Source organism: Impatiens glandulifera, chromosome 5 (genome assembly GCF_907164915.1).
Source record: "Impatiens glandulifera chromosome 5, dImpGla2.1, whole genome shotgun sequence".
NCBI lineage: Eukaryota > Viridiplantae > Streptophyta > Magnoliopsida > Ericales > Balsaminaceae > Impatiens > Impatiens glandulifera.
In genome coordinates this window covers 16490310-16506438 of record NC_061866.1, presented here as the reverse complement: position 1 = coordinate 16506438, position 16129 = coordinate 16490310, and the positions used below count along the sequence as shown (strand labels likewise).

Below are 16129 nucleotides of genomic sequence, written 5' to 3'. Positions count from 1 at the left end.
GGTGCAGCCTGGCTCTATTGGAATTTGCACCCTCTGTCGGTCCTTGATCCTTGGATGCGAACATCGTCGGTCCCTGATCAGCAGAAGCGGTCCCCGGTCACCAGATATAGTAAGCGTCAGTCTTCAGGTGTAGTAAGTGTCGGTCTTCGGTCTCCAAGTTCAACAAACGTCGTTCTTCGGTCTCCAAGTGCAGCAAACGTTGGTCTTCGGTGTCCAAGTGCAGCAAACATCGGTCTTCAGTCTCCAAGTGTATAAAATGTCAGTCTTCGCCCTCCAAGTGCAGCAAATGTCGGTCTTCGATCTCCAAGTACATAAAACGTTGGTCTTTGGTCTCCAAGTGCAGCAAACACTGGTCTTCGAACTGCAGTAGCAAGAAATAGCGGTCCTCGGTCGCCAGGTGCAGAAAGTGTCGGTCCTGATGTAGCAATCCTTGGTCCTAGGTCTGCAACAACTCTCCCTTTCGATCCTAAACGGACAGTAGATCCTTCTTGGGTGCAAATTACAACCCAAAGAGGCTAATAAAGGAAATAGCATACAACAATAAAGAAAATAATTATAAGGAGGTCTAAGGGAACCGGGTGAAAGAAAAGTTTAACTAGAGGCTAGGTTTTCTCGGTCAAAAAAAGGCTTGGGTCTAGTTTTAGGGTCTTGAGCGTTAGGAAAACCAGTATAGACATGGAACTAGGCTAGTTTTCTTGGTCTTTATATGCACAAAGGCATCTAGAAGCGCTGGAAGCATCGGAAAGGTGTCGGCTTTTGCGTGTAAAGAGGCTCATCGGTTGGCTGGCACCCGAGTACGCTCCAGGGTGCAGTTTTATCAGTCGGATGCTCTTCCAATGCATCTAGCTTTTCCGGTCCTAATTGTTACTGATCGGAAGAAACCCTACTAGTTTCCTTGTGTTAGACCTGCTTTCGGTTTTTACTAATTGGTGATCCAAATGGATCTCAAACTAAATAAACTAACTAAATTAATAACATAGTAATACTATACAAGTAAATCATAAATCTAACATTACACAAACAATAAATTAAATTAAAACAAATTGTTTTATAGCTTTTAATTTTTTTTAACCCTATATAGATTATTAATAATAAACAATTAAATCATACATCTAACATTATACAAACAATAAATGAAATCAAAAAATATTTATTTATTTATTTTTAGCTTTTTGAGTTTTTTTTTAAATAGTGGCCAATTCAAGGGCCGATTTTTGTTTTACTTAAAAGAATGATATTTTACACTATTTACAAGTAGGAATAAAAAAATAAACTAAACCAAAATAGATTTTTATTGTAAAATCGTGCAACTATTTAATTTATGCTATAGAAAAATGAAAAAAAAAAAGAATAAAAAAGAAGCAAAAGAATTAAAGGTAGCTTACAAAAGAGGGGTTGCTCCTTAGATCCTTACAAAAAATGAAAACCCTAAGCAAGAGACTCGTGACTCAACAAATCTAGTTGGTGCTCTTGCTTAGGTTTTGAAAATTGGGCAGATTATTTTTTAGAGAAAGAAAAAGTGCGGCCCAGGGGAGCTAGAGAATGAATAAGAAGGGTTCGGCCAAGAAGAAAAAGATCTTTTGCAAGGTGTTAAGAGGGGGTATTTATAGACAAAACTATGAAATCTTAGGGCCCAAAGGCCCACTTAACACACTTGACCGTTGAAAAGAGATCTATTTTAAACATGTACAAATGTTTTAAAATAATGAAGCAATATGCACTTGACATGTCACTAAATGTCAAGTGATATCTAATGGGATTTAAGCTTTAATAAAAAATGGCCAAGTGTTCATGCTCCTCTTGCTTACGGCTTTCTTCTTTTTTCCTTGCAACTTCTTCCTTTTTTCTACTTCCCCTTTTTCTTAGCAACCTCTCCTTTTTTCTTTGACCACGCATGATTGGGATTGGCACTTCAAGATTGCAACCGTCACCATCAAGAAGGTGAACACTACATTCACCTTTTCCTTTTTAGCATTTGATTTCATGGGTCGGGTCTTGGGCATGGGTCGGTCCATAGGTCGGGTCACCGGTCGGATCCGTCAATTGGATCCTTTCCTTGGCCTTGCTATAGGTTGAATTGCCTTTAATTTGGATCTTTTTGGCCCCATTCACAAATCTAATCCGAATCTTACATGTGGATCTTGGATTGACCATTTTGAAGAGTTACACATCTCCCTTCATCCTACAAAAAAAGATTTTATTTAAAAATAAATAGGCAATTTTATTTTTAATTATTCATATTTCTAAGGAACAATTTCAATTAATAAAAATGCTAACTAACTAATTCAAAATAAATTGCAAAACCTAATATAACAATTAATTTAGTCGCAACTAATCTAATTAATGAAAACAAATTTATATATAACGAAATTTTTACTTTTAAATAAATAAAATGATAATATATATATTTTGTATGATTCTTTTTCTTTTCTTTTTTTAAATATCCAAAGTATTTAAATGAAACCTTGAATATTCAAAGTACAATAACTTCCCTAAGTGTTGTAATTTAGACAAATTACTACCTTAAATTATTAAGAATCCAAAATTAATTATTTCCAAAAACATAATTGTTCTAAAAATAATTATCTTTAAAATAAATCGTGCAATGAGCCCGTGAATGAATTTAAAATTTTGTATAGGCTAAGATTTATTTAAAACATAAACTATAAAATTGGAGGGGGTGAAAATGAGTGTCTACACTTCCCATTCACCACATCTTCCTCCATCTTCTCCACATCATCAATCTCATCCTTGAATTAGACATAATGATTGAATTAGACAAAATGCTTAAATTATACAACATGCGTGAATTGTACATACCTCATCCTTGATAACCACATCCTCATCCTTGTCTTTATTATTCAACTTATCCACCACATCCTCAATCTTCTCATTCAATTTATGTACGTCATCAATATTATGTGAATTGTACAAAAAAATTAGACAACATGCTTGAATTATACAACATGCATGAATTATACAAAAGGCGTGAATTATACAACATGCGTGAATTATACATACCTCAATCTTATCATTCATCACATCCTCCTCCACCGTCTGATTCACCTTATCCACCACATCATTCACCTTCTCCACATCCTCATCCTTCTCATTAAACTTATGTACATCATCAATATTAGACAAAATATGTGAATTAGACAAAAGGCGTGAATTGTACACACATCAATCTTCTAATTCACCACATTTTCCTCCACCATCTCATTTACCTTAACCACCACATCATTCACCTTCTCCACATCCTCATCCTTCTCATTAAACTTATGTACATCATCAAATATTAGACAAAATATTTGAATTAGACAAAAGGCGTGAATTGTACACACCTCAATCTTCTAATTCACCACATTTTCCTCTACCATCTCATTTACCTTAACCACCACATCATTCACCTTCTCCACATCCTCATTAAACTTCTACATATCATCAATCTTATCATTGTACAAAAAATTAGACAAAATGTTTGAATTGTACATACCTCAATCTTCTCATCATTCATCATATCCTCCTCCACATCATTCAACTTCTGCACATCATCCACATTCTCTACATTTTGCACATCATCCACATCCTACACATCCTCCTCCACCACATCATTCAACTTTTGCACATCCTTTACATTCTCCACATTCTGCACATCCTCCACATTATGCACATCTTCCACATTATGTACATTCATCATATCCTCCTCTACCTTATCATTCACCTTATCCACCACACCATTCAACTTCTGCACATCCTCCTCCACATCCTCAATCTTCTCATTAAACTTCTACGCATCATCAATACAATATTAAAAAATTAGACAAAATTCATGAATTGTACAAGATGCATGAATTGTACAAAAGGCGTGAATTCTACATACCTCAATCTTCTCATCAATCATCACATCTTCCTCCACCATCTCATTCACCTTATCCACCACATCCTCAACATTCTCATTCAATTTCTGCACATCATCAATCTTATGTGAATTGTACAAAAAATAGACAAAATGCTTGAATTGTACAAAAGGCGTGGATTGTACATACCTCAATCTTCTCACCATTCATCACAACTTCCTCCACCATCTCTTTCACCAGATCCTCAATCAACACATTCACCTTCTTCAAATCTTCCTCAATGACCAGATCATCATCCTTGTCTTCCTCATTCACCTTCTCCACATCCTCATCATTGTCTTCCTCAATCTTCTCTTTGTCTTCTTCATCCTTCTCCACCACCATATCCAAGATCTCCACCAACTTCTTCTTGTCGTTCTTCTTCTTCTCCACCACCACATCCAAGATCTCCACCACCTTTTTTTTGTTATTGTTGTTCTTCTTCTTCTCCACTTTTACATTCTTCTTCTTTTTCTTATTCTTCTCCACAAGCACATCCACATCTTCCTCCTCAATCTTATGTGAATTGTACAAAAAATTAGACAAAAAGCTCGAACCTATACAAAAAGAATGAATTTGAATTTTACATACATCATCCTTGTCTACCTCCTTCACCTCAACATTCTACTCCTTCTTCTTCTCCTTCAATCTTCTCTTGCTTTGTTCCTCCTCTAGTGTGGCTGATAATATACCAAACTGCTCTTGTAATTGGTTCAACATCTCTTTTATGAGATTTAGTTCATTTACCTCCTTCGTCAGTTGATCCAATCTACATTCATCATGGAGAGCTGTTGATTTTGGAGTCATTTGAGGGCCATCGTCATCCTGGGGATCAATTGATGCTAGAGTCATTTGAGAGCCATCATCATCTTCTTGAGTCCCGGTGGCGCTCTCGACAAAATAAGAGTTGTTAGGGATGGGGGTAGGGATACAGGTTCTTCTCCTCGTGGAAGGTTTGGCAGGAACAGAAGAAGAGGTGTTGGGGTGAGTAATTTGTCTTCTCTTTCTCATGTCAGGTTTGGGAGGAACTACATCTTCAATCTTTTCATTATTCCTCCTTCTGGAATCAAGTTCAAATAAGCAATCATACAAATTACCTCACATATCTTCAAACACCTCCCCACCATATAAGATCTTCTCTTATTTAGACAATTCCATTTTCTTGACAATCTTGCATTGCAGGGTAGTGTGAAGATTAGAGGCGGTGCTCTCCTTTTGGAATTATAATGTATTATCCTTGGGCAGACAGGCTCATGCGCTTGCAGCATCGTATTCTTGGCAAGTTTGGGGACAAACGTTTTGATAACCTCATATATCCACACTTGTAAGGCTAGTACGAACCTAAATACGGTATAAGAAACATTGACATTCTTGTATTACTTCTTCTTCCCCGTGGCTTTCTTCTTGTCCAGATATATCGACCTAAAGTGTTTCAGGTCCCTATTCAAACCCTTCAGGGTTGCTCTGAAGGACAACTTTCCCCATGGAAATTGGAGGAAAGTGTCGATGTCCTCAACCATGCGGAGTAGTTTGATATTTATTATCCTCCTTGGGTCAAGGGCGAAGAGATAATGGCAAACCAGGTATATCAGCCCCAACTTCCATGCATCTTTTTTATTATAGTAGGACACAAATCTTGAGTGAAGGTCTCCTGTTCTAACAATCATATTAATTTTAAAATATTTTATAACCAAAGGTGGACATTCTTCAACTTGATTGAAAATGGTTTCCTCCATAGGGAATCTCCTAAAATTGAGGCATGTGGCCAAGACATATTCCTTCATCCCGAAGCACTGCTCCTCTCCATTCACGAGAAACTTCATCTGCGTAGAATTTGAGTTGTTATTCCTGAGGAGCATTTGATGGATTATCGTTCTTGAGAACCGTAGTGACGTGGCTCCTTTGAATAAAAATTGGAATTATGTTTGCTCTACCCTTTCCATTAGATCCAATGCAACAAACTTGGTTGCAATGTTTGAAAGATTGATTTTTCATGAGACCCTAGCAACAAACTCGGGAATTATGGTTGACTCCATCTACAAAAAAGGAACAACAATTAAGTAAAAAAACAAACAACATTGGAGTAAACATAACAACTCAAGTAAGAAACATCAGACAATACACAGAAATTGGATCAAACATAACAAACAATTTAAATCAAGTTGCAAGACACTGACATTTCAATATACAGATACGTACAATACTTGTGAAATAACAATGCGCGGATATTATAAACCCTAAACCATGCATGCATGCAGAATAAGAACATTACAATATGTTGATGTAGATATAATACGCGGATATTGATGGAACATCGGATAAACACCATCATATACACACATAAAACATAAAAGCTACATAAACCCTAAAATTTAAGGATTATCCATCAATATATATACACATAAACGCTAGAATAATAAGAACATTACATATAAACCCTAAAAGCTAAGGACTATCCATCAAAATATATACACATAAATGCCAGAATAATATGAACATTACATATAAACCCTAAAAGCTAAGGATTATCCACTAATATCCATCAATATATATGCATATAAGCACCATAATAATAATAACATTACACATAAACCCTAAACCCTAAATTCACCTGAATATAGGAACGAAGAGATGGACGACAAACGATGATGAGAGTCGATCGATGATGATGTTGAATTGATGTTGAACGAAGTTGAACTGAGTTGAACGAAGCTGGAGAGTCGTGAAAGTTGGAGAGTAGAGTCGTGGGTTGGAGGGAGAGAGAGTCGTGAATGGAAAGGATTTTTTTTAAATGGGGGCAAATTAAGTTTATATACTATGAGAGACGCGTTTTACCACATTCGCGCTTCATGTAAAATGCGTGAGTTATTATACGCGTTTTACATGAAACGCGAATGTGATAAAACACGTATAATAAAAATATGAATTTTATCATATCTGCGTTTCATGTAAAACACGTATAATCAACTCACGTGTTTTATATAAAGCACGGATGTGTTAAAACGCTTTAATGAGCAGTAAATGAGCGCGGGAGGGGTAAGACAGGCATTTTGTAGGGCGAAAATCCCATTTTTGCAAGGTTTATGAAGCGTGTGCCATTTTTCGAGGTCATTTTTGTCAAATTTCCCTTTAAATGTTGTTTGCAATCCCGAATGACCACCCATATTTGAATCATGTAGTGTGCCCAATATGTTGCGTCTTAATACCCCATTTTAGCCCACATAAATTCGCCTTTATGCTTATTGATATTGCTCACCACTTTCAAATTCGGCTGGTAAAAGGGACCTAGCTATTACTAGTATAGTTGTCTCGTAAACAAACTCATCCCAACATAAGATTCTTCAATTTCCTAATATCATTCGGTACGTACATTATGAAGGATACTCCATTATAGACAATGTATTAGCTGCCAGATTAGTGTTTTCCCTCTTGTAAGCTATGTATAAACCAAGGAGTTTAGTCAGCCATTTCTACTGTAAAACAGTGGTTACTTTTCGTTCCATAAGAAATTTAAACTCCGATGATAAGTGCGAATAATAAAAGTTTTTCATATAAATAATGTCGCCATTTGGTAACCTCCATTAATATTGCTAGTAATTCCTTCTCATATGTGGACAAGCCCAAATGAGGATTTGTTAAGGATTTTCTTAAGTATGCAATCAGACCACCCTTTTGCATTAACACGGTACCAATACCAGCATAACTAGCATTCGTCTCAAGCTCTAGTGGTTGCGTAAAATCAGGTAAGGTCAGGACTAGTGTAATGATAGAGCCTTCTTCAAACTAAGAAAATGCCTCTTCTGCTTTATTAGTCCACTGAAAACCACATTTCTATAAAAGATTATGTAAAGGCTTACTAATGACACCAATATTACAAACAAATCGTATGTAATACTCAGGCAAGCCTAAGAATCCCCTTAAAGCTTTAACCGATTTCGGAGTAGGCCACACCGATATGCATTCCATTTTTCTAGGATCAACTTCAATACTTTTTTCACTAACAAAATGACTCAAATACTCCAGTTTTTGTAGACCGAATTAGCACTTAGACAATTTGACTGATAATTGATTCTTTAACAGAGTTAACATTATAGATAATTGTGTAACATTTGAATCGAAAGATGAACTATAGATCAGAATATCATCAAAGAAAATCAGGACACCCTATCTCAACCACGGTTAAAATGTATCATTCATCAAAGCTTAAAAAGTTGTTGGAGCATTAGTTAAACCAAAAGGCATGAGTTTGAATTCATAAAGCCAGGAATGTGTTCTAAATGTTACTTTATGAATATCATTTTCTCTTACCCGAACTAGCATCAACTGTCATTAGAGAGAATTGTATTACTCGAATTCATTAAAGTTGGCAGCTAGGTATTTGGGTCCTTTTGCGGTGATCCAACGAGTGGGCAAAGTCTCTTATAAACTTCAATTACCAAATAGTTGTAAAATTCATCTGTTTTTTCATGTATCACTTTTCCGGGCAATGTTGGGTCCTTTGCAATCTGTATGTGTATTGTTGTCAATAGCAACTGATGGGGTGAAATTTTATTAACACTAGAGGAAATTCTGGAAAGACGCATGTTGCGGGACAACGACACAAACATGTTGTGGCTCAAGTATTAGTTCATTGGAAAAATTATACGGTTGAAGAAGCAACATGGGAGAATTGAAATTTTTTTGGCTCACAATTTCCAGAATTTTGTGCTAAATTTCCAGTACAAAAGGCTGGTACATAGAGGAATAGTGCTCGTGTAGACTGGGTTAGACATTCCTTAAGTGGTCAGGATTGTCGTGAACCCAGAGTGCTCAAAGAGATGATTAGTTATGAACTCAGACACTTAATTGGTAAGTCGCGATTCGAGCAGTGTGGTTGAGGTCTCTATCCATCACGGTTAATCTGAGCTTTATTTTACTAATAATGATCAACTATGGAGGAATTTTTGGGCATTTTGAAGACTCGTCTTGTTCTTGATGATTGAAATTAATTACTAAAAAATTTTCCAACTTCATACAGATGATTTGAAACTATTGCTTAGGAGGAACTAATATTGTCTAGCATACATAATTAGAAGAAAATACTATCAGTTCACCACTGATTTCCCCCATTGTAAATAAATCTTCTTCAATATCTTATACACATCATTATAGCCTCTCTCTCCTCAGACTCTCCAGTTCCTTCACCATTTGCCAGTGTTCATGTGAGAGACTAGTTTCTCCATAACTAATCGACATTAACCTACCCATTGTCAACCATCTGCAATAACATTCCCAATACCTATCACTACTTAAAGAGAGAATGTCTTAGTTAAAATGAGTAAACATCATATATTACTAAACCTGCTAAATTCCAGGCTGCCAATTGTCCTGTCCGCTTGCCTAGCGGCAACCAATTCATCTTCCAAAGTCTGCATTGTCAGTTTAAAGAATGCAGTCAATGCGGGTTTTAAACAAGTTCAAAAAGGCAATAGATTATAAGAAAAACCCATACCTTTTGCATTGCTGAATCAATAGAGTATGGCAAAGATCTTAGACTAGTCAAGTACCATCTCCACAAGTTAATATTTTCTCCATCAATATTCTTATAGGAACTCAAACAAGTTGGACGAAAAGGAAGAACTGTATCAGCTGGCAAAATGTTTGATTTCCCTTCCGAGATAATTAACAATTGCACATCTGCCTTCATCTCCATTTTGTAAAACTCAAAGTCGTACTCCACCTACAATAAAAGATGATTAATCGAAATTACAAACATACCAAATGGAATAAATAAGCCAAAAAAAAAAGAACTAGTACATTTTGGAACTCCATGAGATTCTTTAGCAGTCTTGCATTATCAACACCTGAAGGATTAAGCATGCCTGGTTCTAACTTAGTTTCATCAATTGTCATGTGGGTTCCTTCAGCTAGTTGCAAATCTCCCACCCTCAATCTACAAACCAGCAACCATGGCCATAAAATAACAGAAAGCAATAAAAAAAAGGCAAGATAAACATTAGGACAGATCAAATATCTTCATTACCGGTTTATCTCATAATCCTTCTTTGGAGTAAGTGAGACCGTGTTGAGATAGTCCACAGTAAGAGACATAGATTGGGTGTAAGGTAAAAGATTCCTCAACGTGAAGTTCAGGTGATTGCAGAAAACACTGGCACTTTCCTTGCTAAAAGAGGTCAGATTCAATGAAAACTTGCCTACCGCAAGTGAGTCTACCCTCGAATGAACCTGCTCAAGCCGGCAAAAAAAGAACTAAACGATTTAACAAACAGATCCAAGGAACTTATTCCACAAAACAACCAAGGACCTTAAATTATCACGAATTACAGGATGTGAAAAAGTTGAAATTTATATATACCATGGATAGTAGGTGCAACAACATGAAATGAGCAGCCACACCATCATTTCCAAGAATAGCAGTAAGATGATCTAGAAGTGCCGCTCTGATCTCTTTTACTAATTGAGGTTTTGGCTGTGGAAACAAAATCAACTGAGTAAAAAAGTAGTAGCATAAGAGTTGCAAAACACATAAGATAATTCTCAATACTATAGAAAGGACAACAAAAATCACCTCTTCTGCAACAGAAAAAGTTAGAAAGTCTTGAACTGCTAACTTCCTATGTGCAAGACAATGGAGCCGCGGCACCTGTAGTGTTACATCTTAGTTTTACAAGGCCCCAAATGAGAAATAACAATATCTGAAACCTTTATTTGAAAAAAAAAATTAAATGTGAATTTTCAGTGCAACAAATTATAAAAAAAATGTCACTTTCAATACCAGCATTTTAAAAGAGACGTAAGAGAATCCATAAAAATCCTTTGATGTTATCTGTTTAATGGATGACACGTATCCTTACAAATAGAGTTATAAAAGAATCTAATATTCATGTAACATAGGCTTGACTTGTTTCATCTTGATTAATAGCTGTCCTTATGTTGGGGAAAAGTATTAAATCATCTTGTTCATGGAGCTTTAATAATGAAATCACAAAACAGGATCCATTAAGAAGTGTTAATTCTTTCGCAATTGAAAAGAAACATGGTCTCGCAGTTAGAAGAAGTTCAGCAACTAAAAGAAGAAAGTAACCTTGCTAGGAGGCAAATGACCCGATGCATCATCGCAGAATATACCCATCAACTCATCATTATTACCCTCTTCCACAGGTGGTTCTGAATCAAATGTGAGGACACCAACAAACTCAAAAACATCATTCAGTTTCAAGTCACATTCTGCCGAGTCATATACCTGCATAAACAATCAAGAATGAGAAATCAATAACAGTAAGGAAATTGCTCAAATGCCCAAGTGTTTTCAACATGTAAAAAGATTAATAGAATCAAACAGACCTTCACCAAACAAGGAAGTGAATTCCTTTCTGAATCTATCTTTGAACTAGGCGACGATCCTTCAGGATGTGAAGAAAGGGGTCCATCTTCTCGCTTCAAAAATAATAGTTCAAGATGAAGACCAATTGAAAATGTATAAAAAATCAGATATGTTAATCAATGAACTGTCAGAAATTAAAGGAAAAAACAATTATTTGCAGGAGAAAAACCAACACATTTATTCTCTAAAGTACTAACAAGCAATATCTTGCTAAAACTTTCTGACAACTGGAATAAGATACATACTAGATCTCTTTGGTGAATCAACCTTGAAATTTTCCATTACTGATTTTTTTTCTTTGATATTCATTTATCGGACGAACCAATATAAGCAGGCACATGAAAATATTGTAGTATATTTTGGTTTTGCACATTGCAAATGTGTGATGTTGCTATTTCTTGATAACTAGTCTACAATTATTCAATATAGTTAGAAAGGTAAAAGTCGGCAATTATTCAATACATAAATTTTGTTTTTCCAAAAATTATAGACTAAAGACTTTTGGACAATATAAAAGTATAATTCAGGATTCATATCTAATATGTAGACAATTATATTAGCTGAGAGGCTTTCATTTTAGGTAACATAAACAAGATATGTAAATGCACTTGTATGTTTGTCTACCATTTTTTTTGTGGTTGGAAAATCATCATCATTGAGTTCCAAAACCTGCAAAAAATAAATTAGGTTAATCAAATGAAAAACAAAATTAAATAAGTCCTAGAATAGAGACCTTATAACCTCTAAGTTCACATAATAAAAAGTTAATTTCCACCATAGAAATCCTTAGAACAATACCAGACAACCGTAAGTTTTAGAAGTCATTGTTGGCATCGGTTCACAAAGCAACCAAAGCAATCAACATGCAAGACAAATCTTGACTTGATCACACTAAACTTTTGTCTTACATGAATAAAGATTGCATGTATAAATTGGAACGAAAAAATGTATATAGCATGGACTTTGTTGATCTGAGAAGAATATTTCCAATTTAAACATAATGATGTTCTGGACTTAGGTGATGTCATCTTTGTGTATACACATAAACCCATTTACTGCAGTTAGACTTAGGTGTTGAGAGTTTAGGCCTGTTTTATACTGTGCACATGGCTTCACGATGTTGAGGTTAGGGATTTTGTTATAATGGACTTTGTTTGTAGCTCATATGATTTGGATATTTAGAATTGTTTTCAAAGAAAGAAACACTATCCAATTATCCATCACTTTTCTCTACCAGATCACTTAAATCATCAACTAAAAATACAAAAACATCATTACTTTATTTTGTAGAATATTCAGGGTAATTTGGTTGCCAAAATGTTCATATAAACTATTTTTTTCTAAATAAAAACTACATCAAACAATGTTTTTAGAACCTAGATCACACGAGGCTTTGGAACCATCAAGCAATGTTTCCTCAATCTAGTGATTCAATGTAGATGTTAATGCAAGTGCAACACTATGATATACTATTTATTATTTGAAAGGAGTTAGCATCGCTCATAAAAGAGCAGGACACGTTGAGGAGAAGCTAAAAAAACATACTTGTACATCCATGGCTTCAAAATCTGCATTGTCTTCCCTCTGACGTTTCTCCCTTTGTGGAGATGTCAAGTTTGTGCATTGCTTATGCGAATTAGAACAAACTTCTGCCCAGGGATTTAGCCCAGGAACCTAAACATAACATAAGACAAAGATGAATGAAGAAAACCCTATTAACCTCCCTCATAAAACCAAGACATAATCGTTGTACAACACTTACAGGAATACAGTATAACAGATGGCGCTCCCATGGCGGGGTCTCCGATGATGATACTGGAAACTGGGTACTATCAGTAAATTTATTTGTTCTCCATCCCCCTTCATCCTTCACACAAAAACCACAACTTTTCAGAGATTCATAATAGGAGGAATTAATCTCCGCTACCATACTACATATGAACTTCAGTTACCTTCTGTATACCGATATAGAACTCATTACCCAACATATCTTGTACCATTCCTCGAAATTTAACTAAAGTGTTGGGTTTGATCCACTGAATATTTGTTGAATTTAATACTGGAACCTATCAAATGTAAAAATAAATCAATATAAGCTTGACCAAATTTCACGAAATAGCTACTAATTAATTAAAGGTGATTGTTGATGTTAAAGAAATGAAGAGATAGATGGATCGAACCTGAGAGATATTTCCATCTTCAAAAAGAAACTCCCGGAAAAGATCGCAAACACCCCAGTCTTTTCCGGTGAAGGTCCCTGGATCGGAGCCAGCAGCCACAGCCTTCTCGAAGGTCAAACGTATGGCGCCTAGAGGATTAGCTATAAGGTCGTAGAGTGGACCAACCATTGTTAAATCTGCTCTCTTTCTATATAAATATATCTCACTCCTCAAGAACTTCTATCGATCTAAGACTGCGTTGATTTAGGATACTAAGAGGATTTCCGGTATTAATAGGCTATGTAAGAGACGCCTTATTTTCCCGCCAAAAACAGATTGTGTTATATTCTCCCGCCAAATTGGGGATATGTTGTTTCCTTTCATGTACAATTTGATGAATTTGATGAAATAACCCTAATATAGAAATTCGAAAAATGACTTAGATTTGATAAATTTTGAAAAAATAACACTTTCCATCCGTGAAATGTCTCGCGTCTTTACCGCATAATATATAATGCGAGTATTGTCTATTAAGCTTACGTATGTAAGATATTATCACAATATTATAAATTGTGATAATATTATTATTATATTAGTTTTCTTATAAACTCAACGTAATATATATATAATAGACATAATTTATCTAACTCTATCATAACATTCAATACAACTTCTTTCTACAATCTAACATGGTATCATAGTCAAAATTTCGTTTTTAAGCTATAAAATATAATCTTCTGTTGTCTTCATCAATGGTTACTTTAACCATTGATTGAAGGCTCGAATAAACTCTATTAATTATTATTATATTTTTAATAATATTTTTTTTATTTCAAATAATTTTATTGATGTTCTTATTTTTTTCGGTAATCATATTCTCTTAAGTTTTGTTTTCAGTTATTACTTTATCCTAGTAATCAATGCATATATTTTTATTGGTCTTAATTCAATCATATGTGCTTATTTACTGGTTATTTAGTCAGCACACTGCCATCTTTTAATTATGATGGATTTTGTAGATGTCATTTAACTCTAGCATTATATATCCATGAGATTCTACATTTTTCACTAGTTTTCTTTTATGCAACACATTTTCATCCCGTCATTTGATGGATCTCGAGACTCACGAGTAACTTCGGAGTTTATTCGGTTATTATTTCATCTTAGCATTCAATGCCCATGGAATTCTACTTTTTCACTAGTTTATCAGTTAACACATTGTCATCTTGTAACTAGATGGAGGTAATGAGTTTCTGAAGTTTGATTAATACATTATCAACATTTCAACATCTCGTCTTCAACCCTAAGTTGTTCAAACGTTTTATTTGTCTTAATCCAATCATATATGCTTCTTTACTGGTTATTTAGTCAGCACACTGTCATCTTTTGATTATGATGGATTTTTTAGGTGTTGTTTAACTCTAGCATTCTATATCCATGAGATTCTACCTTTTTCACTGGTTTTCTTCTATGCAACACACTGTCATCCCGTTGTTTGATGGACCTCGAGACTCACGAGTAACTTCAGAGTTTATTCGATTATTATTTTATCTCAGCATTCAATGCCCATGGAATTCTACTTTTTACTAGTTTATCAGTTAACATACTGCCATCTTGTAACTAGATGGAGGTAATGAGTTTCTAAAGTTTGAATAATACATTATCAATATTTTAACATCTCGTCTTCAACCCTAAGTTGTTCAAACGTTTTCCATCTTGAGTTTGAGGAGGGATCTTAGAACATAAGATAATATATATGTAAGATATTAACACAATATTATAAATTGTGATAATATCATTACTATATTATATTATTATATTAGTTTTTTTATAAAATCAATATAATATTTATATAATAAACATAATCTATGTAACTCTATCTTAACATTCAATACAATTTCTCTTTAAAATTTAACATCTTTATAATCTAACAACGCGTATTATGTAATACGCATAATGTGTAATAAACGTATTACACATTACGCGTAATATGTAATACGCGTAATGTGAAATACGTGTAAACTCTAATTTATAATACGCGTAATGTGTAATATGTTACGCGTACTACATATTATAGTTCATTTAATATTATAGTTATTTGATTTGATGATTTTTTAGTTAGCGACAGTTTGAAGAAGAACGATGGGAAGACCACCTAGTAATGGAGGTGTATCCTTCCGCTTTAACGCTGCTGAGGTATCTTCCATCTTTCCGCGTCTTCATTTCTCTGCATATTGTTTAGCTGTTTCTTATTCTTCTAATCATATGTTTTTATATGTGAATTATAGTTCTTTAGTTACCCCTTCTGATTTTCTTCATTTACGTTTGTGATTTCTCTTCATGCTTTGAAGATATATAATAGCTAGAATGTTAGGAAAAGTTGAATCACAATAGAATAGTCTCTTTAGATTATGATTTCAAATGCAAATAATTGTACTACTTGGATGATTTAATAAAACCACTTTTGTCTCTTTTAGGTTGCAAAAATGGAAGCTATTCTACATGAACACCAGATGTCAATCCGTGAAGCACTTACAAATATTGCAGAGAAGTTTAGGTACACTAATCTTTTAATTAATCTAATGGAAATGGCCACTGTATTATCTTATGTTGGCAACCTTATTGTTCTCTATCCCTTCTATAGTACTAGAGTTGAAAGGTCAGGAAAGTTTGTGGTTCAAATGAGC

General features: G+C 34.6%; 2 protein-coding genes across 2 annotated transcripts; both read right to left on the bottom strand.

The window, feature by feature from the left end:
* Positions 1 to 236: 236 nt before the first annotated feature.
* Positions 237 to 5419, bottom strand: LOC124939072 (high mobility group nucleosome-binding domain-containing protein 5-like). The gene is made up of 12 exons (XM_047479582.1): positions 5280 to 5419; positions 4592 to 4959; positions 4359 to 4456; positions 4050 to 4316; positions 3884 to 3967; positions 3638 to 3790; positions 3497 to 3589; positions 3363 to 3434; positions 3201 to 3266; positions 3022 to 3105; positions 2821 to 2886; positions 237 to 515 (listed from the first exon to the last, which is right to left on the bottom strand). The coding sequence occupies exons 1-12, from the start codon at positions 5417 to 5419 to the stop codon at positions 237 to 239; spliced, it is 1770 nt and encodes a 589-aa protein (XP_047335538.1).
* Positions 5420 to 8910: 3491 nt separating this feature from the next.
* Positions 8911 to 13715, bottom strand: LOC124938335 (mini-chromosome maintenance complex-binding protein). Its single transcript, XM_047478757.1, has 14 exons — positions 13464 to 13715; positions 13236 to 13349; positions 13046 to 13150; positions 12829 to 12957; positions 11908 to 11952; positions 11244 to 11336; positions 10984 to 11142; positions 10468 to 10542; positions 10255 to 10368; positions 9922 to 10124; positions 9696 to 9831; positions 9391 to 9618; positions 9240 to 9307; positions 8911 to 9156 (listed from the first exon to the last, which is right to left on the bottom strand). Exons 1-14 carry the CDS (start codon positions 13629 to 13631, stop codon positions 9045 to 9047), a joined length of 1749 nt encoding a protein of 582 aa, XP_047334713.1. The 5' UTR covers positions 13632 to 13715; the 3' UTR covers positions 8911 to 9044.
* Positions 13716 to 16129: the final 2414 nt, after the last annotated feature.